At 60.1% G+C, this 26949-nt stretch overlaps 3 protein-coding genes across 4 annotated transcripts; 1 reads left to right on the top strand and 2 right to left on the bottom strand.

Annotated features, from left to right (window-relative positions):
• Positions 1-968: 968 nt before the first annotated feature.
• KAZALD1 (Kazal type serine peptidase inhibitor domain 1) lies at positions 969-11192 on the bottom strand. The gene is made up of 5 exons (XM_041461653.1): positions 11029-11192; positions 5379-5978; positions 4011-4171; positions 2901-3048; positions 969-2698 (listed from the first exon to the last, which is right to left on the bottom strand). Exons 2-5 carry the CDS (start codon positions 5884-5886, stop codon positions 2613-2615), a joined length of 903 nt encoding a protein of 300 aa, XP_041317587.1. The 5' UTR covers positions 5887-5978; positions 11029-11192; the 3' UTR covers positions 969-2612.
• Positions 11193-13348: 2156 nt separating this feature from the next.
• On the bottom strand, positions 13349-18151 carry SFXN3 (sideroflexin 3). Of its 2 annotated transcripts, none has more exons than XM_041461199.1 (11): positions 18121-18151; positions 17410-17576; positions 17023-17193; positions 16763-16861; positions 16440-16515; positions 15918-16003; positions 15473-15600; positions 15298-15347; positions 15101-15150; positions 14602-14649; positions 13349-14338 (listed from the first exon to the last, which is right to left on the bottom strand). In XM_041461199.1, exons 2-11 carry the CDS (start codon positions 17571-17573, stop codon positions 14242-14244), a joined length of 969 nt encoding a protein of 322 aa, XP_041317133.1. In that variant the 5' UTR covers positions 17574-17576; positions 18121-18151; the 3' UTR covers positions 13349-14241. The 2 variants fall into 2 exon arrangements, with proteins under 2 accessions (XP_041317133.1, XP_041317134.1); XM_041461200.1 differs by having other exon boundaries at positions 17410-17573; positions 18121-18145.
• A 684-nt stretch (positions 18152-18835) lies between these two features.
• On the top strand, positions 18836-26820 carry PDZD7 (PDZ domain containing 7). The gene is made up of 17 exons (XM_041461197.1): positions 18836-19328; positions 19953-20360; positions 20544-20684; positions 21066-21240; positions 21574-21750; positions 21965-22112; positions 22339-22399; positions 22854-23279; positions 23763-23966; positions 24153-24194; positions 24382-24539; positions 24724-24815; positions 24961-25052; positions 25149-25220; positions 25594-26085; positions 26395-26495; positions 26637-26820. The coding sequence occupies exons 2-17, from the start codon at positions 20168-20170 to the stop codon at positions 26784-26786; spliced, it is 2724 nt and encodes a 907-aa protein (XP_041317131.1). The 5' UTR covers positions 18836-19328; positions 19953-20167; the 3' UTR covers positions 26787-26820.
• The last annotated feature ends 129 nt before the right edge of the window (positions 26821-26949 follow it).

Raw genomic sequence — 26949 nt, 5'->3', positions numbered from 1 at the left:
GAGGAGACACCAGCCCTCTCTGTGCTCCTGGAGCCACTCTGCTGCCCTTCACCTTGGGGGGAGCAGATCTCAACTGCTGGCTGAGCTCCAGCCTGCCAGTCAGACAGTGGGATCTGAGGAGTCTGGGGCACACAGCCCTTGGTTTGGCTAATTTTGGCCAAGAGCTTTTGCTCAAACTCTCCCCTCTCTCAGTCACCACGTCCCCACTGCTCTTCCTGCCAGGCAGGAACCACCAGCATTCCCTGCCAGCTCCCTACAGGGTATGAAGGCCCTGGGTGTGAAGCAGAGGGGGGCAAGGGCTGAGACCCAAATGCCCAGGCAGGGCATTGTCCTGCAGAGCACACGGGGAGCCAGGGATGGAGCGTGTGACGCATCCCACACTCTCCAGCCAGACCAAAGCTGCACCCACACCGGCACCACCTGGGTCTGTGCCAACACAGGCAGGGCAAGGCTGGCCCTGAGGAGGGTTGGCATGGCAGCCCTGGCTGGGGGCCAGCCCCGGGCACCGGCAGGGAGCCCAGCAAGCAGCTCTTGAGTGCTGAAGCTCCAGGACGCTCTCGGATTTCCCCGTGGCAGCCTCAGCCTGAGTGTGGCCCAGTTCCACCAGCTCATTTGTGTGCAAAACAGGAAGGGGATCAGGATGGATAAAAAAAGGCCCAGCTTCTCTGAAGGAATGTTTTACGCCCAAAAAAAGCAAAATAAAAGCCAATGGCACACTTCTGTCCCTGGTCCCTCCTGAACACCCTCCGACTCTGACGGAGCAGCCCAGGAGGATTCTGTTATGCTCTTAGATGGAAGGAGAAGCTGAGGCATCAATGGCTTTTGCATTTCTCTGGCTGAGAAAGGGTTTTCTGCCAAAAAGGGTAGGCACCCCAGCAGGCAGGGCAGCAGTGCCCCGTCAAGCTGTGGTGCAGGGGGTCAGAACTGGCCCAGCCTCACCGTCTGCAGGAATTTTGCTCTGCTGCCAGTTCCAGACAAATCCCTTTTATTCGCTTGTTCAGGTTTCAGTGCCATAATTGTGTCATCTGAGCCAGCTCTCAAGAGAAAAAGGAAGAAAAGAAAAGAAAAAACATGTGAAGGAGAGTAGCATGGGACCCGAGCCACCAGCCTTATTGCATCCTGCCTGCTCCTGCCTGGGGTCTGGCCAATTCCTTTCTCACAGGGTCTGGCTCCCTGCTGCAGCTCTGGACCTCCCTGGAGCTGGGACTGAGTAACTGGAAGGGGTTTGGTCCATATGGAGCTTTTGAGCACCAAAAGTCCTGTAAATGCTGCTGCTTTGGGGGATAAGGCATGCCTTGAATGTGAGCTCAGCCCCAGAATGCCCAGAGGAAGGGTCCTGACAGCCCTCTCTGGGCAGTGAGCAGCACAGCGCCGTTCTGAGCTTCCTTCCTCTGCTCCCCCAAATGAAAGTTTGCTCTAAATTACCAGTTGTGGGAGGTTGGTGGGATTTTTTTTTTAATATAATGTTTCCAGTGGAAACTGGAGCATCCCTTTACTTCACCAACTAGGCACAAAGCTGCTCCACACTTGACAGAGCTGTGGTCACCTGGGTGGAGACCCCAGTGTCACAGAAGTTAGGACCCCAAGATGAAAATGGGCAGCACTGGGATGGGATCCAAATGCTTGGGAGTACAGTGATTTGAGTTGATGCATCATCACTGCACAGAAGATTGTCTGCTGGGCACCCCCATCCCCAGGTGGGGTGGGAAGGGCAGGACCCACACCAGGACCAGCTGTGAGCACTGGGATGGGCAGGAGGGCTCGTCAACTCAAGCACCCCACAATGGACAAGGTAGCATCCACAGTGTTTGCACCCTTCCTCACCCCCATAATCATCCTTGTGGATGCAGGATGGTCAGCCAGCCTTGGCTTTGACCTACATGTATATTTTAAATAACATCAACTGCAATGACAAAGGAAAGCATGAAGTTAAAGGCATGGAAGGGAAAAATGAAGTCAGTCAAAAAAAGGTCAAAGTGTTTCTGACCACAAGGGTGGTTCAGCTGGAGAAAAGACAGCTCTGAAAGTGCCTGGTTTCCTCAAATCACTACTTTTCTGGTTAAAAACAAAACAGAAGAGAAGGGTGTTTTGGCAGCAGGTTCCTCGGGTTCTGGGGAGAAGCTGGGATGTCTCTGTGCTTGGGGGATACGAGCTGACAGGGACACACTGGTTATCACAGTCAGATCCCAACTCTCTGCTCCAGCTTCCCCAAAAATTATTCATACAGGACACAATGCCCCTGCCCTGGGCTCACTCTCGCAAAGGAGGCTGTCTCCATCCCCAGCACCAAGTCCTCATCACACACAGCACAGCTGTCCCCGCAGTGTCCTATTGTGTCTCCAGTCAGTGCCAGAGGACAGATCCACCCTGCTCCAGGCAGAGCTGTCCCTGATCCCAGCCCTTGCCAACCCGCCAGTATCCCTCCCCCAGCACCTCAAAAGGTTGTGTCACCCTGTCCCCCACCCCAAAAAACAGGCTGTTGTGCCAGGATTGTTCAGAAAAGGAGTTTTGGGCCAGAGGATGCCTGCTCCAGAGATGTCCAATGTCCCCAAGCCCCAGGAAATGGTGCTGTGAGCAAGGTGATCTCTGCAGCCCAACATGCCATCTCTGGGCTAGTAGTAGTCCTCCTCACTCTCCCTGTAGTCCTCAGGTGTCGTGCGGGGCTTCAGCAGGGAGAAGTCTGTCAGGTTGAGTTGGTCTGAAATGGCAGCATGGGGACAGTGTGACATGGCCACCCTGCTGTGCCTGTCCCCTTTCCCACTAGGGCCAAAGCCAAACCATGCACAGCAGCTTTCTGGGACATCCCCTGCTCCAGCAGCTCCTGCCATACTGGTGCACTGTGCCCAAACATCTCTTCCCATGTCCCCATGAGAGCACGGGGACAAGGACGTGGTGCTCACCCGGTGTGAAGACGGTCAGGCTGGCCAGTGCCACCACCTCCCCGATCCTGTTCCTGGCGAAGCAGCGGTACGTGCCCTCATCCGTCACCCGCACACCCTGGATCTGGAGCCAGCCTGTCACTTCGTATTTCTGGGGGCCGCCTCTGAACTGCAAGAAGGGAGGATTTCTGTCAGCACTTGTGGCAGAAGCAAGAGGGAGTCTGTGCCACAGAGCCCCGGGTCCCCTTTCAGCAGGCAGTGAGGTCCCAGGATTGCTCTGGCAGCACCCATCTATTTTCTGTTTATCCCCAGGAATAAATAAGCTTTTCCTGACCCAGCTGGGCTGCAGCTGTGTTTGCAGGCTGCTATTATGGTGTGGTGGCCAGGGGTGGAGGACAGTAGAGTTTCCTCCAACCAGGCAGGGTAGTCCTGCTTGGGGTGAAGATCCTCAGTCAGACCCTGTGACAAGCTGTGGAGAGGCTTGAAGCACAGAAAGATGGAAGGGGGCCATGGTGCAGGTTCCACCTGCTCCTCTGGCTCCCTCCATCCATTCCACCACATTTTCCTCCCCATTGGTGGCTGGCTGAGGTGCATGGCCCCTTTGCCTCTGCCCACACCCTCTAATAGCGGGGTACACCCAGCTGGGTGCTATATTTGGGGCTGGCCGCAGGCAGGATGCTGACCCCTGGGCCTGCCAGCTCTGGGAAGGAAGCCCTGCTGATGGGAAAAAACGGAAGGAACTGCCTGGGTGTGCTGGTAGGAGCAGAGGACAACCCAGGCTGTAAGGCACTCAGAGGTCCTTTCCAGCCCTGTCAGCAGGACTGCAAGTGAAGCCAGCACGCACAGCACACTGAAGGCAGGCAAGTAGGAACTCTCCACTGCAGGACTCTGTGAATAAGTTCAAAAATTACTAGAGGAAATCACAGAAGAAAGCTATGCTGATGGCTCCTACCACTGAGACACCAGCCCTGGCTCCGTCAGTCCTCATGGTTTACAGCCTCCAGTCACCCTTTCTCATCCCCAGGCAGCCATTCCCAGAGTATGGCCACTCTCAGCTCTGGTTGTCCATGAGCTCTGAGAAGCACTGGGTCACCCTGGCGTTGTCTTCAATGCCTTGGGCACACTGCTCACCTGGACAGAGATGTGGGGGTCATCTCCAGGCAGCAGCATCTCTGTGCCATCCTTCCTCCACTCAATGGATGCCATGGGGTAGGCGAAGACCTCGCAGCCAAAGATGACGTCCTGCCCAGTGATGTTCCATGTGTCATAGGGAGGAGAGGTGATCTGAGGCTCTGGGGAGGGGGGTAGAGGAGAGCAGGGTGGGCTCAGAAGTGGTCCCACCCTTGGCAGGTCCCATGGGCTCTCTTGGGCTGGTCTCTGGAGCAGCAGCATTTGGTTCACATAGGGATGCTGGGACCCTTTCCATGCCTGTCTCCTCTCCCTCCTATGGCAGACCCTCACCTTTCCCAAGGACATGGTCCCTCCTCACAGCTGGGACTGGGAGCTCCCTCCCCAACCCCCCCCAGTCCATGGAGGGTTGCCATCCCTGCTGGCCTCAGTTTCCCCGCCTGTGCAAAGATGCTCAAGCAACACTCGCAGCAGGAAGAGTGCAATGACAACAATGTTACAAAACAAAGCTCTCCTGAGCAATTGGAGCACGCTCCTCCTGTGGGAGAAAGGCCAAAGGGCGTTCATCCAGCCTGAGGCTGGTGAGGATAGATGAGGTAGTTGATCTTCCAGCCAAGTGAGGCCTCTGCTCTGACACAGGGCTCATGCCAGCAATGAAGGGAGTCAGCAGGTCCCCATCTCCTCGATGGAGCCAACAGCTCCAGGTTCCACATCCCTTCCCTGGAGGGACAGAGTGAGGACCATCCTTCTCACACACACCTGCGCCATGATCTGGCCCATAGTGTGAGCCAGAGCTCAAGGGAAGCTTTCCACCTCCAAATATACCTCGGAGAACAGTCAAGAACATGATGATCTACAGAAAATAAGGTCAACCTTGACACCCCTCAGGCTGCAGTGACTGGTGACCTGTGCTGGACTGGGCAGGATGGGGCACGGCCTTCCTGCTAGGCTGTCCCCTCTCAGCCCCAACCTGAGTTTTAAAGGGGAAATGGAAATCACACAGCCAAGCCAAACCAACCCTAGTTTCTATTTGCAGGAGGCAGGCACATTTCTCGGGAGCAACAGGCCAGTGTGAACCCAGCCCTGCCGCCAAGAATTCGCTAACAATTCCCTGGAACTTCCCCATCTGCTCCAGCAGGATTTGTTGCTTCCCATAAACTCCACTCCCTCTTGGCAAAGCTGCTCCCAGATTTCTCCAAGCACTGGATCTGCAAGGGGCTCCCCCAGAGCAGCAGGGTGGGGGCACTAGTGGGAACCTGGCACTGCAGGGAGCAGCCCCCAGCACAGTCCTGTCCCTGGTTTTGCTGCCAGGTGAAACAGTTAAGCCAGACCCCCTTGCTTGCCTCTTCCCACAGCTCCAGGGCCACTCACCTGACTCGCAGGGACCTTCATGGGCCACAGTGAGGTTGGCATGGGGGTGAGCATGGGCAGCCTCCAGGAACCTGCAGATCTGGGCATAGGTTTTGCCGTCGGAGCCGCAGAGGGCCAGGTGGGAGAGGCAGGCACACTGGGGCTCGGGCACCTCTCCGTGACGCAAGTCCCCGGCATCCAACCGGCACTCCAGGTGCTCCCCACACTTGCCGTAGAAGTGGTTGGTGTTGTCCAGGTCACAGATCTGTCCCTCCAGGTTGGCACATTCCCAGCAACAGTCACAGGCATCCCGCACTGTGCCTGCCAGGCACCCGCGTGGCACAGGGCACTCCTCGGGCTGGCACTCAGCGCAGCCCTCCCCTTCCTCCAGCAGCCGTTGCCAGCCCCGCTGGAGGTAGTCAGAGGTGCTGGGAAAAGCCTGGCCCAGCTGGAGCAAAGCCCAGTGCAAGGAGAGCAAGGAAAGCACGAGGCAAGAGATGCTGAGGGGCTTGGCTTCAGACATCCTCATGGCAGCTCCTCTATCCAATCCCACTGTCACTTGGATGGGGATTTCTGGCACTGCTCTGGTCTCCCTGTCTAGATCTGAGGAGCCATCCTGGCCTGTTAGGAGGGAGAAAGTGTGTTACTGGTGCGGGAAGTGTCTCCCACTCCTTTGTCTCCTGGCTGGCTTCCTCTGAGCAGCAGCACTGCATGATGTGCAGGGGGGGTTTGTCCCAGCCCCTCTCACCCCCAGCCCTGCAGTCACGGCCTTTGCACCCTGGAGCTCTCCAGCCAGCTCCTGCCCTGAGACGGTGAATGTCTTCTGGAGAGATAGTGCTGATGAACCCAGCCCATCAGGCTTCATCCTTGTTCCCTTGGCAGCCCTGCATGCAAAGTCCAGCCTCCTCTGACCCCAGCACAGCCTGGGAAGCCACAGGGCTGGCAGGGCACTGGACAGGGTGTTCTACTACATTATGGTTCATCTCGTTCATACCCTGCTCCTGGTGTCCTGTCAGAATGTTGTTCTCAAGCCCCTTTTCTTTCCCTGTTTGCAAGAGTCACAAACCCTTTTTTCCTCCCTCACCATCCATACAAGCACAACAGGGTGGCTGATCCTGCAGACAAGGTGCTCTTTCTTTTCTGGGGGCAGCCAAGACAGGAGGATGCTCCCAGTCATGCCTGGCTTTTGTTCTCCTTCCCTCCCTGTGCTGCAACCCCTCTTTTTACCACCTGCGTGAGCAGGGGAAAAATGCCTACTCCCCAGAAGGTTTTGTGATCCCCTCAGTTATCACACAGGCAACTGAAGCTGAGCATGGAGAAGCCCAGTGCACAGCTGAGCTCCTGGGCTGGCACTGGACTGACAGCAAACCCAGTGTGGTCAGTGTGTACCAGCACAGCAGGGACCCTGCCCTCAAACCCCAAGCCTGCATTACCTACTCCGGGCTTCCCATCTCTCCCTGGGGGGGAAACGTGGCATCTCAGAGCCTGTCCCCAGAGAGGGTGACAATGAACCAAATCCCTTTGCGAACATCCCTCCCTGGACCCTGTTATACCCTGGGTGCCTTCCCTGAGATGGGTGAAGTTATGATCCTCCACCCCAGGGCAACTCAGCATAAGCGAGCGGGGCTGGGGAGGGGACCTAGGCAGACAGGCCGTCCCCTCCCCTCCCGCTGGGAACAGCACCGAACGACAAGCTGCAGCCCCCCCAGCTACACCCCGCACTCTCGGGGCTAACACTGCCCAGAGCTGGGGTGGGGATGGCCCGGATATTGGGTTACACAGATGCATTCCCCGGATAAAAACCCGCGAAGATTTGACCCCTTTACCAGAGCCCACCAGGCGCCCCAGGGGTGGAAAGGGGCAGAGGGTCCCAGTGCCGGAGCCCTCCCGCCGCCCACCCTAGCGCAGTCTGTACGGAGTAAGGCTCCATCCCCCATGGATGTGGGGGGCTAGAGAAAGGGTACGGGGGAATTACAAAGTTGGTCTCTGGCTCCGCATGTCTGGGTGCAGGCGCTGGGGGTGCTGGAAGAGTTCTGGGAAGGGGCACGATGTCCCTTGGGGTCCCCCAGGAGCCGCCCCGCCATAAGCCGCCACTTACCGGAGGCGCCGGTGCCGGGGCCGCGGTGCGCAGCGGCCGTGGCGGCGGGGCTGCTGGCCCCCGGGGCTGCTGGCCCCCGGCCGCTCCAGCACCGCCGTGATGTCAGCGAAACGTGAATCCCCCCGCCCCTCTCCGGGCCCGCGGCCCGTCCCTGGACCGGGACACGGACTGGCTGGCACCCCTTCCCTGCCGGGGTCCCGCCACGCACCCCACCTTGGCCCCGGGGCTCTGCCTCTCCCTGGCACCGGCACCTCCCCGCTGGAATCACCCCAGTCGTGTGCGGGACCCGGGCTGATGCTCCGCCCCAACCATGGGGCAGGAAGGGACTGGGGTCCCCTCCTTTGCAGTCCAAGTTGGCAGCAGTCCCTGGGGACAAGTGAATGGCAGAGGTGGGCATGGCTAAGGAAGCGGTCAAAAGCATCTCTCAGCCTGTAATTTGGTTAGGAAACAGACTGAAAAGTTGAGCAGTTTCTGTAAGCAAATGGGGGAGATAACTCTCGGGAATGTCTGCACTCGCCTCACACCAGGAGCCACGTGTGAAGGGTGCACTGGGGTGTAAACCACGGCACTCCCCTGGCTGGAGTGGAGCTATTGGGAGCGATGGTGGGGCTGCTCCAGCCACAGCAGTGCAAAACTCATGTGCACAGGGCTGGGGCTCCAGACCTTCCCAGCAAGCTGCCTCGCTGCTCCCTGCCTCAGTTTCCCTCTGGAACTGGCACTGAGGAGTGGGGGAGCCAGCACGCCTTTGCAGCACAAACACACACCGTGCATTTGCAACTTGCTCCGGATGCCATGCCGGGGTGGGGGGATCACACAGCCCACTCCTCTCCAGGCAAGGAATTTGTGGGATTTAGTTCCTCCATGAAGCTCAAGCAAATCAGGACCTCTCTAAGGATCTGGTTTCCTTCACCATGCTGCAAAAATCTGCTTTTGCTTTCCAACACCCTCCTGCAAATTTGTTCTGGGTTCCAGGGCTTCTGCTTGGTCACATTGTGAGTCCAGCCATGTCTAACAAACAGAAAATGCAGCAGGCTTCAGCCCCCTTAAATCTGCCTCTGCCGGCCAAACTCCCCTCCCCAGCCCCCTGCTGCAGAGTGGGGTTTTCTGCCAGCTCTGCCTTCAGCCTCACGTCCCACTCCCCCTCTGTGGCCCCCAGCCCCTTGGCTCAGGGCTGCCTCCCCCCTCGGCTCCCCTTGTCCAGCCTATTGAGTTCGGTCCCCACATGCCGCAAGTTTTCAGGTCCAGCATCCACAAGTTGCTGAGCAGCTGGGGCTGCAGCTGTCTTGGGACCAGGGAAAAAGTCAGGAAGGGCTGAGGTTTTCCTACATGCTTGGTCAGAGCCTGAGCAGAGAGAAGAGACTGCAGTGCTAAGCCTCCTGGGCTATCCCTGCCATACCACCCTTCCTGCTTTGGGATGAAGGACTGCCTGCATGTTCAGGCATTCCTGCACACCCTCACTTCCCCTGCTCCACAAAGGGGGCAAAGCAGTGAAGCAAGCCTGGCCCCTATGCCACCTCCTGCTCACAAAGCTTCTGGCCAGCACAGAAACAGAGCCAGCACTTAAATCCCAGGCACTGCTGAAAACGGACCATCAGTGTTTCGGGTTATTTATGTCTCTTGCCCTCTGCAAAGGGGGACAGGCCCCATTGCTGCTGTCCTTTCCCACACATGGCTCCTTCTCCCATGTGCCATGGCCCAAACACTTGCTGTGTCTTATCTTCATGGAATTATCACTGCCTCTGGGTGGCTGAGTTCACCTGAGCATCACGGCAGCATCAGCCACTAACTGGGGAGAACCCCTGGCCAAAGGTGAAATCCAAACACAGGTCTGAGCAGGAACAAGTTGTGGAGGAATACAACCCAGCCTCAGAAAGCCAAGGGCAGCTTAGCTCAGCTCAACAAGACGGAGCTCAAACGTGGCAGTTAATTAAACCTCCTGCTTAATGAGACTATTGAATGTGTTAATAGACAGTAGCAGCTATGAATGAGGGGTGGAAGATCTAACCTGTGCTTAACAAGGACTTCTGCTCAATCACACCTGAAGTCAATCAACACAGCCATGGCTGCAAATGGGGTTTGTGGCTTATGTTGCTTGACAGCTTTGTGGGGAAAAGGGATCACAACTCTGCATGGCCTGGCACTGGGGTATATTGCATTCCTGGCTCCCTACTAGTGCTGGCTAGTTATCTGTCATTTTTCCTCACTTTTCTCGAGCCCAGTGAAGCTCCTGGAACAGGGCTTTGAAGGCTGAGCCTAAAGCACCAAAGTCTCCTCCTCCCTTCCTCGTGGGTTGCTCCCTATCACTGTTTTCTTATCCTGTGATGGTCCCATAGAAGCCAGGAGTCCATGGGTGCTCCTGGCAGGCCCACATCCTTGGCATCCCTCCAGAGCTCTGCCATCAGAATGAAACACATCACATCCAGTCAGGGGTGCCACACTGCTCCTGGCCCCACTGACCCCTCGCATTTTGGGCTGATCCCCCAGACACCCCATAGCAATCTGGGGTTTATGGCAGACAGAGCCAAGGGAAAAATCTACTCTGGAAAAAATAGTCCTAGGCCAAGTGACTCAACATACGTCATGTCAAGCAAAGCTGGCCAGCAGCATTGGGGCTGGGCTGGTGGGGTTGAGAATGTGGGTTATGTCACAGCAGAAGCACGTGTCACCAGAGATCCTGGGACAGAATGCTGCCGGCACACTGCCTGGGGCATGAGGGGGTCTCCTTCTGGTAATAAACCAAACCTCTCTCATTTCACATCAAATACACTCTCTGCTTCCTGCTGTCTGACAGCCTGAAACAGCCTGGTTCTGGCCAGCCCACCCCGAGGCTCAGTAGTTCTCCGGGGGCCCCAGCCGCATTCCAGGGCTCCACTGTGGGCACAAGGCATGGGCAGCAGGCAGGTCACCCCGCCTGCGTGCCAGGACGGACCCGCTCTAGGAAGCGGCCAGGCTCAGGTTTCTCCAGGCTTTTCCAGACCAAATTCCTCTGAAGAACCAACCCGTCAGCAAATTCTTGGGGAAGCGGTTGCAGCTGTGTGCAGGGTCACCCGGCCCCGAGGCGCGATGGCCCAATGGCAAGGGACGCCCCGGAGCCCAGGCTGCAGCTGCCCCAGGCAAGAGCCGCGGCCCAGCTCCATCCCAGCCGGAATCCTGCCGTGTGCTGAGGTTTTCCCAGCCCCATCCAAGCGCAAGCCTAATAACGCGGGGCCAGGAACCGAAAAGACGGCGGGGGGCGCATTCCCGGGATGTCCCCGCACTGGCACGCCCGTGCCAACTTTGACACTGCGGTGCCGGGTGAGAGCGGGTTCCGTGGCCCCGCGACCCGCCCGGCTCCGGGCCCGCCCCGAGCCCGCAGCAAACAGGGGCCCCTCGTGTCCCCGCCCGCCGCAGGCTGCCCCGGCCCGGGGTCTCTGCTGCCACCTCCAGGGCACTGCTGGCCTCGTCCCCGGCCCCTTGCGGTGACACTGCCCCTGTACCCGGGGGCTGCGGAACCTGCAGTAATGCATGGACACCTCAGCGCCACCACCCGTATCTTTAAAAGCCGCACTGTGAGCCGAGCCTGGGAGCCCTCACCGCAGTGCAATGTCCTGAGGGGCTTGGGCGCATCCTCCTGTGACGGTGGGATCCTCTGTTCAGCCTGCCCTGGTGCTCAGGGCTGCATGGCCCCCCAGACGGGGTGGGTGCTCCAGAGGGTGCCGCCAGCTCAGTATCACCGTGCCCGCTGTCGCCTTTGCCACCCTCCCTTTCCCCAGCCTCCAGGAGCGCCAGCAGGGCTGGGTCGCAGCCAGGGAAGGTGACACGCTGCCAGCACCCCGGCACCCGCTGCCACTGGGGACGGGCACTGGGGAGGGGGAACCTGCCCGCTCCCCCCTGCAAGAGGCTGCCCATTTCCAGGCGTCATTAAAGAGCAATTAGCTGGAAATTAAGCTGAGAACAAGTATTGATTAGCTCATTAAGGCTGGGGGAGCCGGCTGAGGCGGTAGGAATTGCTGCTGCTCGCCCTCATTATGGGCAAGGTTAAAGCATGTGGTCGGGCAGCTCATTAAAAATGCCAGGGACCAATCGATGTCCCCAGCTCAGTGCCGCCCAACACCCCCAGCACCCCTGGGGACATCCAGCTGCTCTTTCTGGGACTGGCCCTTCACCTCTGTGATGAGCCAGCTCGGGAAGGGACTGAGCATCCTTGCCCCCCTGCAGAGGCAGCAGTGTCCCTTTTGGGCTTGTTGACCCCCCAAAACTCACTGGCCAAGTAAGTTTTCTCTTCCACAATCAGGGGAATCCACAGGACAGGTTCCCCCTAGCACAGTGAAGTGGCTGAATCTGCACCACTGCTGGCTCCAGGAAAGAACAGACACTGAGCACCCCAGACCTGCAATGCTCCAGTACTGAGTTTTTCATGTCTCTGCATAGCAGTGCCAGCTTGTGCAGGTGTGGGACAGACCAAAGGGGACCTCAGGGGTGGAATGAAAGCAGGTGACTGATGAAAGACACTCAGTGGCTCTGTGTGGCTGAGTACTGCCACACCACACTGCCCTGTATCCCAGCCTCATGGCTCTTAGGGGGCTCTTAGGGTTAGCCCAGACTCAGCCTGGCCAGACCCATGCAGCTGCACCCAGCCACCCCAAGCATTTGTGTCTCTGGTCTCATGTCCCTCCCATTTCCATCCCTGCCTCTCGTGGCCACCAGCAGCTCAGGGCCAGCTCCCAGCCAGCACACACAAGGAGGGTGTCCCTGCAAAGCCGGGTGGTGTGTGTGGGAGGAAGCAGGTGTCATCATTATTTTTGTTTTCTTTACACTGCTCTGGAAATATATTGTATTCTCAGATAATCCCGTTCAATTATACCACAATAAAACACATAATAAAAACGTAATTCATTTTTCCTGAGCGCTCCATCTCCCTGTGTCTTGGCAAGCTATTAAAAATTTGTCTTCATTTTTCTGGCAAGAGCCTTGTACCTTTTCATCTTTAATTTATGAGAGCAGAATAGCTACTGACAAGCCCTTATTGCACGGCAAGGGGCTGCATTATTTATAAGCTGCCAATGGCTGGCTCAGGGGAGATATTTGCAATATTCCAGGACCAGGAGAAGGAGGGGGACAGATCCCTGATGTGCCTGTCCCAATCCACTCACTTCCCCACCCTGGGCAGGTGCTGGGTACAGGTGTTCTCCTGGCTGCCCCTTGAGGGGAGCAGCTCGAGCCTGGCCTCTGCCAGCCCCTGCCAGCTGTGGAAGCTGTGGCACAGGGTGGCTTTGGGCTGCCTGGCTCTTATGTTGTCACTGCTGTATCTGCCCATCTTGGCCTTTGCAGTGGCCTCGTTCCTCCTTGGTTGCCTCCATCCCTCCTCTCCCTGGCTGGACATCCATTGCTCCTTCTGACTGCCCTGTCAGACAAAGCTGAGGGGGAGGCAGCTGCTGCCCGCAGGCTTGCCAGGGTCCTGCCACAGCAGTGATGCTCTCCAACGTGTTCTCTGATAGCTGTACATAGAAAGTGGGATAAAAATAGTCCTGCAGGGAAGGCAGAGGAGCAGGGCCAGGATTGTCCTGTGAGCGGGCTGCAAGAGGGGGTGTGAGTGTGGGCAGAGCCAAGGTGACGCTCTGGCCTCTCCAAACCAGCAGCATCCAGGGCAGCAGCTTAGCAAAGCTCTCTGCGCAGCAGCGAGGCCCAAAGCCGACTGTACTAAAAAAAACCCTCCTGACAGCTGGATAAGCTGAAACACATGCCAGGCCAGCCAGAGCTGCTATAAAGGCAGTGGGCTGGAAAGCAGTACCCAGCCCCAGGGTGTGCAGAGGCACCCCAAAAGCCAGCCTGCCCCTCTCTCCTGCTCCCATTCTCACCCCAACAGCAGACCCTCTCCACCATATACAAATTAGCGAGCAACACACCTCTGCTGTTGGTTTTGTATAAACAATCTGCCTTTATTGTTTGGTGTATATATAGGTACATTATATATATATCAAAATATCTAGAGGAAACCACAGTGCACTTAAAGCTATTTGAGAAGGTCCACCTGAAAGCAAGCACTCCAGGAGGGGGCAGAGTAACCCCCCAGGGGAAGCCCAGCCCTGAACGCAGATGGCATTTAAAATGAGAATAAAAACCAAGACTCTACTGGGATTAAAATGTGCCATTTGCTCTGGGGATGGAAGCAGCAGAAAGCCAGATTAAATCCCCAGAGCAGCACGGAGGAGAGCAGAAGGTGAGCTGGGAGCACACGGCTGGGCTGGGAGAGCCCCCCACTCAGAGTTCCAGCCACTACGTGCAATCGATCACTCACCCCCAGCTATTTTGGGTATGGGGAGTTTTCCTCTCCCAAAGCTGCTCTGCCATCCCCAGGCACCAGCTGCTGAACCACTGGGCACTGTAGGGTGCCTGCAGAGGTACTCTACCTTCAATTGCTGATTCTCTACTGCCTCCTAAAGCTGGGGAGCACCATTTTCTTCCTCATCTCACTTTTATTTTTCCCTCCAGCTCACAAGGTCCCTGGTGTTGCTGCCCGCACTTCCCTGTGCACTGCACAGAGCTACAGGCACACGCAGAGAGGAGGGGTGCACCACGGTGCCAGCAGGAGGTCTCCAGAGCAGGGCTGAGCCGGGCATGGGGACAGGGTTTGGTGTGGTGCTGCATGGCTGCAGGCACCCCGGGAAGCTGGGCTGAGCACCTGGACCTACGGACACACAACGGCCAAGGGAAAGCGGCGGCAGCCCAAGGGGATCCGAAGGGCGAAGCTCAGCAATGCGCTGGCCCGGCAGCTCCGTGGGCACATCTCAGCCCCCCAGGAGCTGCTCAGAGCCCTTTGTTGAAGTAGACAGTCTCCAGCCACGGATCTTTCTTCCGGATCTGATCTTGGACTTCAGGCTCCAGGCTGCTCACAGGCATTGAGCTGTAGAGGAAACGTGGATACAGAGGATGGAGGGGTATAGCCACCAGTGGCCTCAGGCTGGAAACGACCTGCTGCACCCCATGGGGATGCTGTCCCCATGGCCCAGCACAGACCCTTGGGTCTGCACTGCTGCCTGCACAGAAATGTGTGTGCACTGGTTTAAGCCCCTGACTGCTCAAAGAGGCAAAAGAATCTCTTGGGAGTCAGAGAGCACCCCCATCCCACACAGGAGCCACACATGCAGGCAAAGTGCTTGTCTGTACCTTTTCTGTGGGAAGAGTGCACAGCACAACGGGGTGGCAAACACCAAACTGCAAAGGAAAGACATGGAAAGGTGAAGCTGGGCTGCATAAATCACCCACACCCACCCATGGCCTGATCCCAGAGCAGCAATGAGGCAGCCCAGAGCTGTGCTGGGTATTCAGCCAGGAAAGGGCCACAGAGATGCCCTCTCCAAGCTCCAGGCTCTGCATTTGGCTCCTGAAGTGGGGCAAAGTCTGTCCCCCAATGATGTGGGGGAACAGCAATGCTGAGTAGGAGCCCATGGCAGGCTTGAGACACCAAGATGAAGCAAAACAACTCCTGGCCCCAGAACCTCATATCCCATCCCATCTGCCTGGGGTGCAACTAGCCTGGCCAAGCTCTGGCATGCCCCAGGAAACTTTGGGGCAGTTCTCCCCGGCCCTGCCAAGCAGGGTTCCCAGAAGCACTGTCCCATGCACTACCCAGAGCAGCGACGCCCATCAGTGGAGGAGGACTTACCAGAGTCCCACCAGGCTGACCTGCAGGGGAGCATTCAGGTACGGGTACCGCTGCCAGGGACAGGGAGAGGAAGTGTGTCAGTGCAGTGGACAGGCAGGAAGGTGTCTATTCCCCAAGAGGGTGCCAGCCCTGAGGGGTGCCAACAACGCATGGTGGGTATCCCTACGTCCACCTGCCCATCCCAGGTTCACTGGTACCTTCAGGAAAGCTCTCTTCTCCAGCATGTTCATGATCACCGGCGGAATGGCTGAGGAAGGGAGGAAGGAGATGAGCTCCCAGTGCTCACAGCCCCCTGCCAGCAGTGGGACCCCATCCCATGCTGCCAGGGATCAGCTGCAATATCCCAACACAGGTGGAGGAAGGGACACTCACCCATGGCTGGTGCTGCCATGCCAATGCGGGACACCACCACCTGGAAAATGGCCTTCTGGGCTGCTGCTGTGGATTCGCCCAGGCGGTTCCCATTCTCATCCGTGACAGGGATCCCCAGCTTGAGCTCTCTGCAGGGACACACGGAGTCAGGGGGCCACAGGGCACAATGGTGGGGGGATCAGGACACAGGACAGGGACATGTCTCCAAGGGAGGCTGGCATCCTCCTGTACCCCATCCACTGGTTACACAATAAATCAGAGGGGTCTCAGCTGGACCCACATTCACATTTGGCAGCAGTCCCCAACAGGGTTGTACAGAGACCAATAAACCCCTGGGTTGCAACCAGGTGCTTGTACCCTCAAGCCAACCCCCCACGCTAAGGATCAGCAAGGAAGTCCCTGAATTCCCCACTTGAGGCAAGCCTGTCCCACCGCAGGGGCTCACCTCTGCCTCATCAGCGGGATGTTGATGCAGTTGGCAGCTGCCACGGCCGCAAAAGGCACGTACCGGCCGATGATGGCTGGCAGGTGCTGGGGGGAAAAGGAGGAGAACGTCATGTAGAGGGTCTGGGGGCAGAGCTGGCTGTCCCTGGGTCTGCCTCTGTCTTCCTGTAAGACCTTGGGTTGTCCCAGCCCCACTGGGGGAAAAGTGTTCCCTCCTCCCCTGCAACTCTCAGCTGGCAAAAGTGGCACAGACCAAAGGGTCTGGGGGGATCCAGGTCCCCTGCCAGGTCTGGATATTGGCTAAGGGGTGAAAGAAGCCTGGAGATACATCCAGAGCAAGGCTGGAGGGACAGGCCATCTCCACAGCCATCACTGGGGAGAGCAGTTGCCTTGTGTGGACAACCTCAGCAAACCCCTTTTCTTCATTTTCTCCCCCACTCCAGGTGAATCCCCTGCGCAGCTCAGGGCGATCCCATGGGGAGGGTCCACATCCCCCAGTTGTGATGGTGAAGGATCAGCTTACCTTGGTGAGGGATTTGAGTCCCAGTGCTGTGACAACTGCCCCCGTGGTTGCACTCACATAGGCTGTCCCCAGCTGGCTGAAAGAGCAGGAAGTGACACCAGTAAGCCAGGCTCTCCCCATCCCAGGGAAGGAACAGCATGCCCTTCAAGAGCATCAGGACATCTGGGTTCCTCTCTCAGCTCTACCACTAACCCTGACAGCCCCAATGGCATCCATCTCTGCCTTCATCAGGTCCCCATTGTCCCATCTCACAGTACCCTGCTATGCAAGGCACCCCCTGGTGTTTTGGGGTGCCTTGAGGACCTGGTCAGAGAGATGCTCACCTGGGGGTGATGGGTGCATCTCCGCTGCGGTTGGTGTAGTTGACAATGGCATTGAAGGACTGGTTGACCCACTGCCAGAACAGCACGGCTGGTGTGGTCCTGCCAGAGAGAGGAGGGTGCTGGAGACACTGGGGGATGTCACCCATGCTCCTACAGCACGGGTACGAGCGGGGTACGGGACACGTGTCCCCTCCTCACCCCAGAGCCAGGAGGATCCTCCAGGCATCCTCTTGGTCCTGAGGTGAGGAGAGGACAGGTACCTGTAGAAGGTCAACATGCAACCAGTGATGGTCATGTTCATGGGGACCTGAGCGGACATGCGCCCCACAAGGATCATCTTCTCGCCCGTGTCAGGGTGGAAAGCCGAGTCATAGATGTACTTCGCCCGCCAAAGCTGGTCCTCTGTCAGCCCAGGGTGTACGGTGCCTGCCCTGCCAGGGAAGGGTAACACCTGTTCAAAGACCCTCTGCCAGCACACATGGCTGGTCCCCCACACCGTTTGGGCCAGCTGGGAGATGCCTTAGGGACCAGCCGGGCAGTTTTGGGGCCTTTGGCCAGGGGGGCCAGCATCACTTCTATTCCCATTCCTGGGAATGGCTCCTGCCTGGGAGCAGTGCTGAGGCTATATCCACCCTCCCAGTGGGTACCTGTAGTCCTCCACCACCCGTCGGGCTTCCTCCAGGGTAGCCCCCGAGAGCAGCAGGTTTCGGGGGTCGGTCACCATGAAGAAGTGCTTGGCCCGGCCCTGAAAGGTGCTCTGGTCCCAACGGGGCTCCCGGATGTTGATGGTGGCAGGCAAGGAAGGTGGCATCTTCTGGCAGGGCAGGGGATGAAAGGGTTATATGGGATGTGGTGCCTGTGTGTCCCCCCCCCCACATCCCTGCTGCAGCAGCTCTGGTGCTCCCCCAGCCTGAGGGGACAAGGGGTGAACAGGAAGCCCCTCTGCAAAGGAGCTCAGCAGCGACTCCTGAGCCCTCCCAGCACAAGGCAGCTCGTGGGTGGTGCGACCTGTAATGGGACTGCACCTTGTGCCAAAGAGAAACCCGCGACCTTGCCCTCACCAGCCACCAGAAGTCAGGGACCCCCCACCCCAGCAGAGCACGCCGGTCACAGAGGAGGGGACAGGGACCCACGACTTAGGGGCCACAGCTGCTGCCAGCACCGGGAGAGCGGAGCGAGGAAGGGCACTGGAAGGAGGAATGTCCCTCCCGGCAAGGCACCGACACACCCGGCTCTATTTCCACACCCGCCCTGCCCCGAGGGAAGCGGGGCTCTGCTCCCTTCCTTCCCGCGCCGAGCATCCCTCCCGCCACGCGTGACCCTCCCGCATAGGGACCCGGGGCACCCCCCGCACTCACGGCTCCCGCGACAGCGACAGCGACAGCGCCCGCCGGGGGGCGGCGGGGACCACGCGTGACCGGGGCCGGCGGCGGGGGGAGCGGTACGTGCCGAGCCACACGCGGTGCCCGTGGCCCTCCCGCGCTTGTGTGGGCGTGCCCGTGGGCGTGCACGCGCCTGCCCGTGACCGCGCGCGTGTGCTCGCACGTCGGCTCGGCTTCCTTTCGCTCGGGTGCTCGTGTGTTTGCACGTGGGTGTTCACGTGCGCGTTTCCGCGCGTCCCCGTGTCAGCCGCGCGCGTGTTCCCGGGGGATCTCGATGCCCGCGCCGCGCGCTCACGCGTGTCCGTAGCGCCGCGTCGGCGTCCACGCGTGTCGCGGTTGTTGCGCCGGAGCGCGCGGGGACCGCGCCTCCGCGGGAGCGGGCGCCGGCTCGTGCGTAGGGCGGCGCGTGCCGGGACACGCGTGTGTGAGCGGGGCCGCGTCCACGCGTGTGCGGCGCGCCGTGGGTGTCTGTGAGCGCGCGCAAGGGCACGGACACGCATGCCGTGGACGTGTGGGTGCATGGGGTGCGTGTGCATGTGGGTGCGTGTCCCCACGCCGGCCGTGCCCCCCCAGCCCCTCACCCCGGCGCTGTCGGGGCGGCCCCCCCGCGCCGGCCCCCGCCCCCGCCGCCCGCCCGCAGCCCCCCCGCAGTCCCCGCGGCCGCCGCGCATCACCTGAAACCGCCGCGGTGTCGGGTTCGCGCTGGCGGCGCCGGGCCCCGCCGGGGGGTCACGGCCGGCCCGGGCTGGAGGCGATGCCCCCCGGGAAGGGGGACACGGGGCGATACCGGCTGGCATCACCGGAGTGAGCGAAGCGGAGGCACGCGACACCCCTCCTCCCCTGACCGTGCCTCAGTTTCCCCTGTGTGCCCCCGGGATGCTCTGCGCTAAGGGAGGAGGTCAGGGGGGACACCACATCCATTGCCACTCGCAGCCTCGCCGGGGGTCGCGCCCCCGGACCCTCTTGCGGGGGACACCCACGGGACTGCCACCCCCCCCGCCAGCTGCAAGGCCAGCCCCGGCCGCTCTCGATTGACAGCTCCCGCGCCCGATGGCCTCTCCGGTCCCACAGGGAAAGCCAATCCCCGCGGCCGGGGGGGCAGGAGGCGGTGCTGCCCCCCGGCCTCGCCTTCCCCCCCGCGCTGCTGCCAGGTGTCTCTTTCGCAGGTGGCACCATGGGGACAGGTGAGGAGGGCACGGGGCGGGGGGGAGGGAGGGACGGCGGTAGGGGGTCCCCTGCGCCCCTTCGGGGAGGGGGCACCCGCGTCTGATGCTGGCGGGGGATAATGGGTGGGCGCTGTGGGGGGCTGGCAGTGTCGGGGATACCGGCGTGTCCCCGGAGCAGGGGCCATCACTTATTTATTGAGGTCAGGCTGGGGCGAGCGGGGAATGAAGTGGGGGGGGCACCGTGGTGGCGTTTCACCCACGCCTGGAAAATCCCCACGGGAACCGCCTTGGGGACTGGTGCACCCATCTCTAGCTGCATGGCGTTGGGAATTCCGAGGTGGTCCAGGGAGAATGGGAAATAGCCAGAAGGATCAGGTCCTGCTCTCTAGCGTAAAGCTGATGTCCCCGTATCCCCTCTCTGGAGCCTTTCCGGATTTGTGCTGTCAAGTAAAGCCCCTTTGCATCCCCTGTTCCAGATTTACACTGCGAGGGAGAGCTCCTTTTAACCCCAGCATCCTTACCCCAGGGCAGGGCAGCCTGTGCCCACACCCCCATGCTATGTGACAGTTTGATCCTTGGGACAGTACAGGACAGGAAGGGATCAGGCTGGAGAGGGGGTGACAAAGCTCCTTGTCCCTCCAGGCTGTGCTGCTGGGCCTAGGACCTCTCTTACAAGCGGCGAGTACCCAGGCCAGCTGCCCCCAGCATTGCGCTGCTAAAAAAGAGCGGTGCCCAAGCCCGGGCATGTGCTTCTGGACTATGCCATGTCCCCCGCTGGCTGACGGGCAGCCCTGGCCCTGTGAGGACGCAGCCAGCCCTGAGCCAGACGCCAGGACGCCGGCGTGCCCAGCGCCACCATGGCCCAGGACTGGGACGCAGTGCTGTCGGGGATGACGACAGGCAGCCGGTCACGGAGCTCCAGCAGCGAAGCCAGCCTGGCTCCCCGCTACCTCCTCAGCAAGCAGAGCCGCCTGCTCAATGGGACCACCCGGAGCAGCCGTGCCGCCTCCCCCATGGGCCGTGTCATCCTCATCAATGCCCCCATCGAAGGTGTGTGGGGTGTCCCGGCCCCCTGCCCACCCCCATGGCCAGGAGAGCCCCAATGGCTGAATTCCCTGGGTCTAGGGGCAGGGAGGGCTGGCCTGGGCCTGGGGATGATCCTGGTGAAAGAGAGACCCCTTGCCATTGCACACATGCAGCGTGTGTGACTCATCTGCTCCCCTGTCCCCACAGCCAGCAGCAACGAGAGTGATGTCATCAATGCCATCACAGTGGAGAAGAGCGTGGACGGCAAACTGGGCTTCAGCGTCCGTGGTGGCTCCGAGCATGGGTTGGGCATCTTTGTCAGCAAAGTGGAGGAGGGGAGCACTGCTGGTAAGAGGGTCAGGGTGAGGGACACCAGGCACATGCCAGCAAGACCCTCTCAAGGAGCTCCCAGTGAAATGGGATCACAGCAACAATGCCATCGTTCATGGTGGAAAGCCACCATTTGCTCCCTGCTGCCTTTGGCCATGAGATTTGCAGGCTGCCCAAAGTGAAGGGCAGGACACAGGAGTACACAGTCCTGTGCCAATGACTCTGAGCTCCATCCCCAAGCCACAGCAAGGTGACAAGCCATTCAGTGCAATTGTCAGGCACCCCTGCCTCTGTTCCCAAGGGGTTCAGAGCAGGCTGAGGAGACATTGAGGGAGGGGATGTCAAACAGGGGCATCAGTAGCAGGTCAGGTGCCCAGATGAGCCGTGTGTCCCCTGCAGAGCAGGCCGGGCTGTGTGTTGGTGACAAGATCACGGAGGTGAACAGTGTGAGTCTGGAGAACATCACGATGAGCAGCGCTGTCAAGGTCCTCACTGGCAACAACCGCCTCCGCATGGTGGTCCGGCGGATGGGCCGTGTGCCAGGAATCAAGTTCTCCAAGGAGAAGACAGCGTGGTGAGCAGGGCATCTCCCATGCCAGCATCCCAAAACCCAACCCCATGGAGGGCATGCTGGGAGAGGTTGCTGTGGGATTCTGGGAAACAGGGAGGATCCCTGGGGGACCCCCAGGGTGGAGTGGCAGCAGAAATCTCTGGCAAAGATGGGGAAAGATCAGGGTGGGATCTAGGATGGAATAGGAATGTCTGGAGCAGGTAGGGTGGGTGCAAGCCCCATGCTAAACATCCCCCATTCCCATCACTCTCCTCTGCTGGGTGCCACCAATGGTCCCATGCTGGAGGAGGACAAGAGCCAAATCCCTGAGACTACCTACCCTGTACCGTGCTGCAGGGTGGATGTGGTGAACAGGCGCCTGGTAGTAGAGAAAAGCGGCTCGACACCATCGGAGAGTGGCTCCGAGGATGGGCTGCGGCGCATCGTCCACCTCTACACCACCTCTGATGATTACTGCCTGGGCTTCAACATCCGCGGCGGCAGAGAGTTCGGCCTCGGCATCTACGTCTCCAAGTACGGCTGCCCTGGGGCGTGAGGTGTTGTGACACCCCACTCTCTGCAGTGCCCATGCTGGGGCTCAGCCCCTCCTCTCTGGCTGAGCCCCCCCACTCTCAGAAGACAGTGGGCATTACCATCATGGGTGCTGAGCCATGGGGCTACTCAAATGGAGGTGTGGGGCAGGACTCCTGCAAGGGCTTGGCTCCATCCTGCCCCCCTGTTTCTCTAGGGTGGACCCCGGAGGGCTGGCAGAGCAAAATGGTATTCGGGTGGGAGACCAAGTCCTTGCAGCCAATGGAGTCAAGTTTGAAGACATAAGCCATAGCAAGGCAGTGGAGGTGCTCAAGGGGCAGACCCACATCATGCTCACGATCAAGGTACCCACACCCTGCCCCATGGACCCTCGGGTGGGGCAGGGGTTGGCATGTCCCTTCACTGGCACTGCCCCTGCTCAGCCCAGTGCTGGGGGCTGGTGCAGCTGCTGGCTGGTTGGGTTTCAGGCGGGTGGGAGGGGGGGATGCATTATTCATGGCTGGCACCAGATCAAGTTCTCCAGGGCAGCCAGCACTCACTGACCCCCTTGTCCTCTCCCCCTGTGCCTAGGAGACAGGCCGGTTCCCTGCCTACAAGGAGTTGGTGGCCGAGTACTGCTGGCTCAGTCGCTGTAAGGGCAGTGCCGTGCGGGTACTGGCAGGGGTGCTGGGCTGGGGCACGGTGGGGCTGGGCCTCCCATGTGTATGATGTCTGACCACTGTAGGGAGGGAGAAGGTCTGCATGCCATGGGGTCCCAAGGCCTTGGAGGGAGCAGGGAGCTCCCTTTGCCACTGGTTAGCATACCCGCAGGCCTGATGGACTTGCAGGGTCCCAGCTGTCCCCCGTCCTTGGAGGAGGCATGAAGAGCTCCCTGCCATGGCCAGCAGCCCTGTGGTCCCTGTGATCCCACAGCATCCTACATGTCCACTTTCTTGGAGAGGACAGGATGATCCCTATGCAATAGCCAGTAGTCCACAGGTTCCCCATAGCCCTGCGGGTTCCCCACATCTGCTGTCTTTGGGAGGGACATGGAGCTCTAGGTGGCCCACAGCGTGTCACAGTGTGTCCCTGCTGTGCCTTTGCAGTGACCAACGGGCAGCTGCAACAGCTGGCTCAGACCTCGGAAACCAGCTCCTCCATCTCCTCCTACTCCTCAGGACCAGCACCAGGGGCAGTGAATGGGCTGGGGGCAGCTGCCCCAGTGCCCCCAGCCCGCACCGTGGATGTGGCCATCTCCACAGAGGACGGGCCACGGCGGGGCTGGGTGCGGGAACGCGCTGAGCGGGCCATGCAGACCGAGCCAGCCACTGAGGGGCTGCCAGAGACACGGCGCACAGTGCGGCCCCCCGAGCTGCTGCGGGACACGGCCATCCGGGGCCAGGGCACCCGCGACACCCCTGGCACCCACCCACGCCGCACCTTCAGCCACTCACCCAAGACGGCGCTTCTGCTGGCGCTGAGCCGGCCACGGCAGCCCATTACACGCTCCCAGAGTGACCTCACTGTCGCCGGTAGGCACTGGGGCACAGCCCCACACATGGGACTGAACCCTGGCTGAAGTCTCCTTCCAACCCTGCACGCCCAGCCCTGGGAGTCCCGCAGCTCAGGCCCTGCCCCATGTGGACAGCCTGTCCCCCACTCAAGCATCCTGTAGTCCTGACACACATGGATACTTGGCCCCCACTCCTGGGCTTCCTATAGCAAACATCTAGGCCCCTACCCTGGCACCCTATAGCACATATAATCCCCTGGCCACCAGTCCTCGGTATCCTATAACCCCACATAGCCCCAACTCTGTCCCTGGGCTTTGCCAGGCACCCCAAAACCCAGTCCCATGACCCCTGGTGATCCACTGCACCCCACAGAAGGCCTCTTTTCCAGTCAGTGTCTCCCAGTAGCCCCTCCAATCCTGCAAAGTTCCCTGCCCTCAGACAAGATTTGGGGTGGCATCCCCTCACCTCTCCACTCCAACAGCCCCTTCTCTCTGTCCACAGAGGAGAAGCGGAAGAAGGAGAAGCCAGAGGGACAAGGGGCACGGGGGGCTACCCCAGGATTGCACCGCTCCAAGACTCTTGTCAACCTCTTTTTCAAGGGGGGCCGTGCCACCAGCCAGAGCTGGGCCCCCCCCAGCCAGGAGGCCCTTGGCTCTGAACGCCGGGCACGCTCCAAGTCCCCAGGGCGCTCTGACGGGGACAGAGGTATCAGCCTGGGTGACAGGGCAGAGAGGGACTCAACCTGGGACTGTTCCCCCTTCTATGGGCCTGTTGTGGCATCCCTGGCATGAAGGGAGCATAGGGAGGGGTTCCCCAAGCACGCAGTTTTGACAGTGGGCGGCGATGCTGCTGTCTGCCCGGAGCACTCACCGCTCTCCATCTCCCTTGCAGTAGGCGCTGTGCAGAAGTTTGTCATCCGGAGCCTGAGGCGGGGTAACGGGGGTGCCCGTGTGCCTGGGGGGGTGTGGGCAGGCTCTGCATGCACCTGGCCCTGCACTGCTTGTGTCTGTCCCGCTCTGGTGTGGAGTGAGCTGCTGGGGTAGGGGGGATGGGGAGCTCTCTGGGCTGGCTGGGGCAGTCCTTGCCCCGCTGGCCACCCCTCCTTGTTATGCCTCCCCAGAGAAAAGCCAGCGTGCCAGCATCCTGGGCCCCATGGGCATCGCCACCCTGCAGCCCAACGGCAGCGACCCTGAGGCCCGGCTCCCGCACATCCAGGACACTGCTGCATGTCTCCTCAGCCCCGACGAGGTGACGGCCGTGCTCCGCCACTGCTCCCGGGTACGCACCGAAGGCAGGGCGCAGGCAGGGCACGGGCAGGGCGGCGCTGCCACCCTGGGCTCGTCCCTGGAAAGCTCCTGCATCCTAGGAGCATGGTGAGCACTCTGTGCCCATGCTTAACTCTGGGAGGTAAACCAAGGAACGGGTGAGGGGGCATCCACTGATCCCCCTCGTGTGCCCGCAGTACCTGCACGAGGGCAGCGTGGAGGATTTGGTGCGGCCACTGCTGGCCATCCTGGACCGGCCCGAGAAGGTCCTGCTGCTACGGGATGTGAGGTGAGTGCTGCTAGGAAATACCTGGGAACCCCAGTATTGCCCATCCTGATGTGATTGAAGTGGAGCCTCACTCATGCTCCTCAGCCCTGATCACACTCCACCCCAGAGGCTGCTACAACTTGTCCCCACCTTTTTGCCTTGGCAGGAGCGTGGTGGCCCCCACAGACCTGGGCAGGTTTGATAGCATGGTGATGCCACTGGAGCTGGAAGCCTTTGATGCCCTAAAGAGCCGTTCAGGTAGATCCCAGCCCCCCAGGGACCTTGACTGGGGGCAGGCAGTGGTCGAGGGTGGGTGCAGCTCAGGAGGTAACTGGAGGTTCTCCCTGACTGCAGTGCGCTCACCTGCCCTCCGCCCGGCCCACCATGACATCCCCCCCAAGAGACACCTCATCACACCAGTGCCTGGTAAGTGCCACCTGTAGGGTCTGCCTGGACACTGGGCTGCACAGTGGGGACAGGGTGGAGGGAGTTTGGAGGAAGAGAAAGGGGACTGGGATACCTGAGTGCAGAGGCTCCCAGGGAAGAAGGCATCTGGCATCCCTGGGTGTTGGGAAGACTGGGAGCAACACAATCTGTGGATCTTGGGTGCTGGGGTTCTTGGGGAGGAGGACATGGAGTGCTTGCAGACAACTGGGGTGTCTAGGGGTCTCTAGATGAGGAAGATCTGCGGCCCTAGGTGGCAAAAGACCAAGGGCTTTGGGGTACTCATGGGAGGCCTGCATGACAGGGAGCAGGGCTGTGAGTCCCTGGGGAGATCCCTGAGCCCCTCTCATTGCAGACTATCGGGGCGGATTCCTGCTGAAGCCAGCAGGGACCCCAGAGCCAGAGGAAGCGGGGGAGCAGCAGGCGAGTCCAGCCCGTCCAAGAGCCTCCCCCAGCCCCCGCCGGCCTCACCCCCGCACCTACACCCCACTCCCTGACGTGCCAGTGGATGCCTATGCCTCCGCCAGCCGGCCCCTGCCCACCCTTGGCCCTCAGCCCCCGAACTGGCTGCTGGCTGAGCCCTCCCCTGGCAAGGGCCATGGGCATTCTCGCAGCCCCCGGGCCACCTGGCGCAAGGAACCCCCCAGGACAGCGCCCAACAGAGAAACTGAAGTGCTGGGGAAGCCCCAGCGGGCACGGCTTCCTCTTGCCCCTCTCTTTGGGGGGCCAGGGGGGGAGGCAAGGGCCGGGGCAGCTAATGGCCCTGAAGATGCTGGCAGGGAGGAAGAGGAGGAGGAAGAGTATCATCTGCTTACCGTCACCCTCTCCAAGCTGAAGCACTCACTGGGTGGGTGGCACATGGGTGGGTGGCACATGGGTGGGACTCCAAGGGTGGGGGGAGGACCCTTCTGGCACCAGCATCAGTGGGATGGGTGGCACCTTCTTGGCAAGGGGCAATCCCCAGAGCATTCTTCCAAAATGAGAATGGGGGGGAAGAGCTGTCCCTGCCCCAGTCCCTCATCTCTGTAGAACTTACCAAAATAGGGCAAGACAGAGATGCAGCTCACCAGGGAAAGGGGGAAAGGTGGTGCCATGTTTGGGAGTGGGTGGGGGACCCAGCCTACCCAGGTGTGAGGGTCTCATGGCTTCCTTGCAGGGATCAGCATCTCTGGTGGTATTGAGTCAAGGGCACAGCCAGTAGTGAAGATTGAGAAGATCTTCCCTGGTGGAGCTGCCTTCCTAAGTGGCATCCTCAAGGTACGGGGGTCCCAGCATATGCCAGGGGGTGGGCAGAGATCCAGACACTCCCATCCCCTGGTGCCACTGGGTTGCTGGCAGACCTCTGGCAGTCCAAAAGTAGCTGCACTTCACCCTGTGGCATTCCCTTCTGGGACCCAGGCCGGGCAGGAGCTGGTGTCGGTGGACGGGGAGAGCCTGCAGAATGTCACGCACCAGAGGGCTGTGGACATCATCCGCCAGGCCTACCGCAACAAAGCCAAGGAGCCCATGGAGCTGGTGGTGCGGGTGCCTGGACCGCCGCCGGAGTGATGCTGCAGCCCCTTTTTGAGGAGCCGTGCTGTGTTCCAGAGGAGCCAGATGGCTCATTCCTGCACTGAGCTGTGGCTGGTCTCAGTGCAGCCAGAGGGTGAGAGCCAGACCTGCCCCAAGGGCATGGAGCCCATTGCAGGACCCAAGGGAGGGCAGCACTGGC

Source organism: Pyrgilauda ruficollis, unplaced genomic scaffold (genome assembly GCF_017590135.1).
Source record: "Pyrgilauda ruficollis isolate IOZ18807 unplaced genomic scaffold, ASM1759013v1 scaffold15, whole genome shotgun sequence".
In the NCBI taxonomy this organism is placed as follows: Eukaryota; Metazoa; Chordata; class Aves; order Passeriformes; family Passeridae; genus Pyrgilauda; species Pyrgilauda ruficollis.
This window is presented reverse-complemented; position numbering and strand designations above follow the sequence as displayed.

Coding starts and splice junctions, on each gene's coding strand:
- KAZALD1 (XM_041461653.1), bottom strand. CDS start 5,886: ATGAGGATGTCTGAAGCCAAGCCCCTCAGCATCTCTTGCCTCGTGCTT. Junction 4,172..5,378: donor TGAAGGTCCCTGCGAGTCAG/GTGAGTGGCCCT, acceptor CCCCCTCCCCAG/AGCCTCAGATCACCTCTCCT. Junction 3,049..4,010: donor ACCCCCACATCTCTGTCCAG/GTGAGCAGTGTG, acceptor CCCTTCTTGCAG/TTCAGAGGCGGCCCCCAGAA.
- SFXN3 (XM_041461199.1), bottom strand. CDS start 17,573: ATGCCACCTTCCTTGCCTGCCACCATCAACATCCGGGAGCCCCGTTGG. Junction 17,194..17,409: donor CGGGTGGTGGAGGACTACAG/GTACCCACTGGG, acceptor CTTCCCTGGCAG/GGCAGGCACCGTACACCCTG. Junction 16,004..16,439: donor GACTCAAATCCCTCACCAAG/GTAAGCTGATCC, acceptor TTTTCCCCCCAG/CACCTGCCAGCCATCATCGG.
- PDZD7 (XM_041461197.1), top strand. CDS start 20,168: ATGGCCCAGGACTGGGACGCAGTGCTGTCGGGGATGACGACAGGCAGC. Junction 20,685..21,065: donor GGAGGAGGGGAGCACTGCTG/GTAAGAGGGTCA, acceptor TGTCCCCTGCAG/AGCAGGCCGGGCTGTGTGTT. Junction 25,221..25,593: donor CCTCATCACACCAGTGCCTG/GTAAGTGCCACC, acceptor CTCTCATTGCAG/ACTATCGGGGCGGATTCCTG.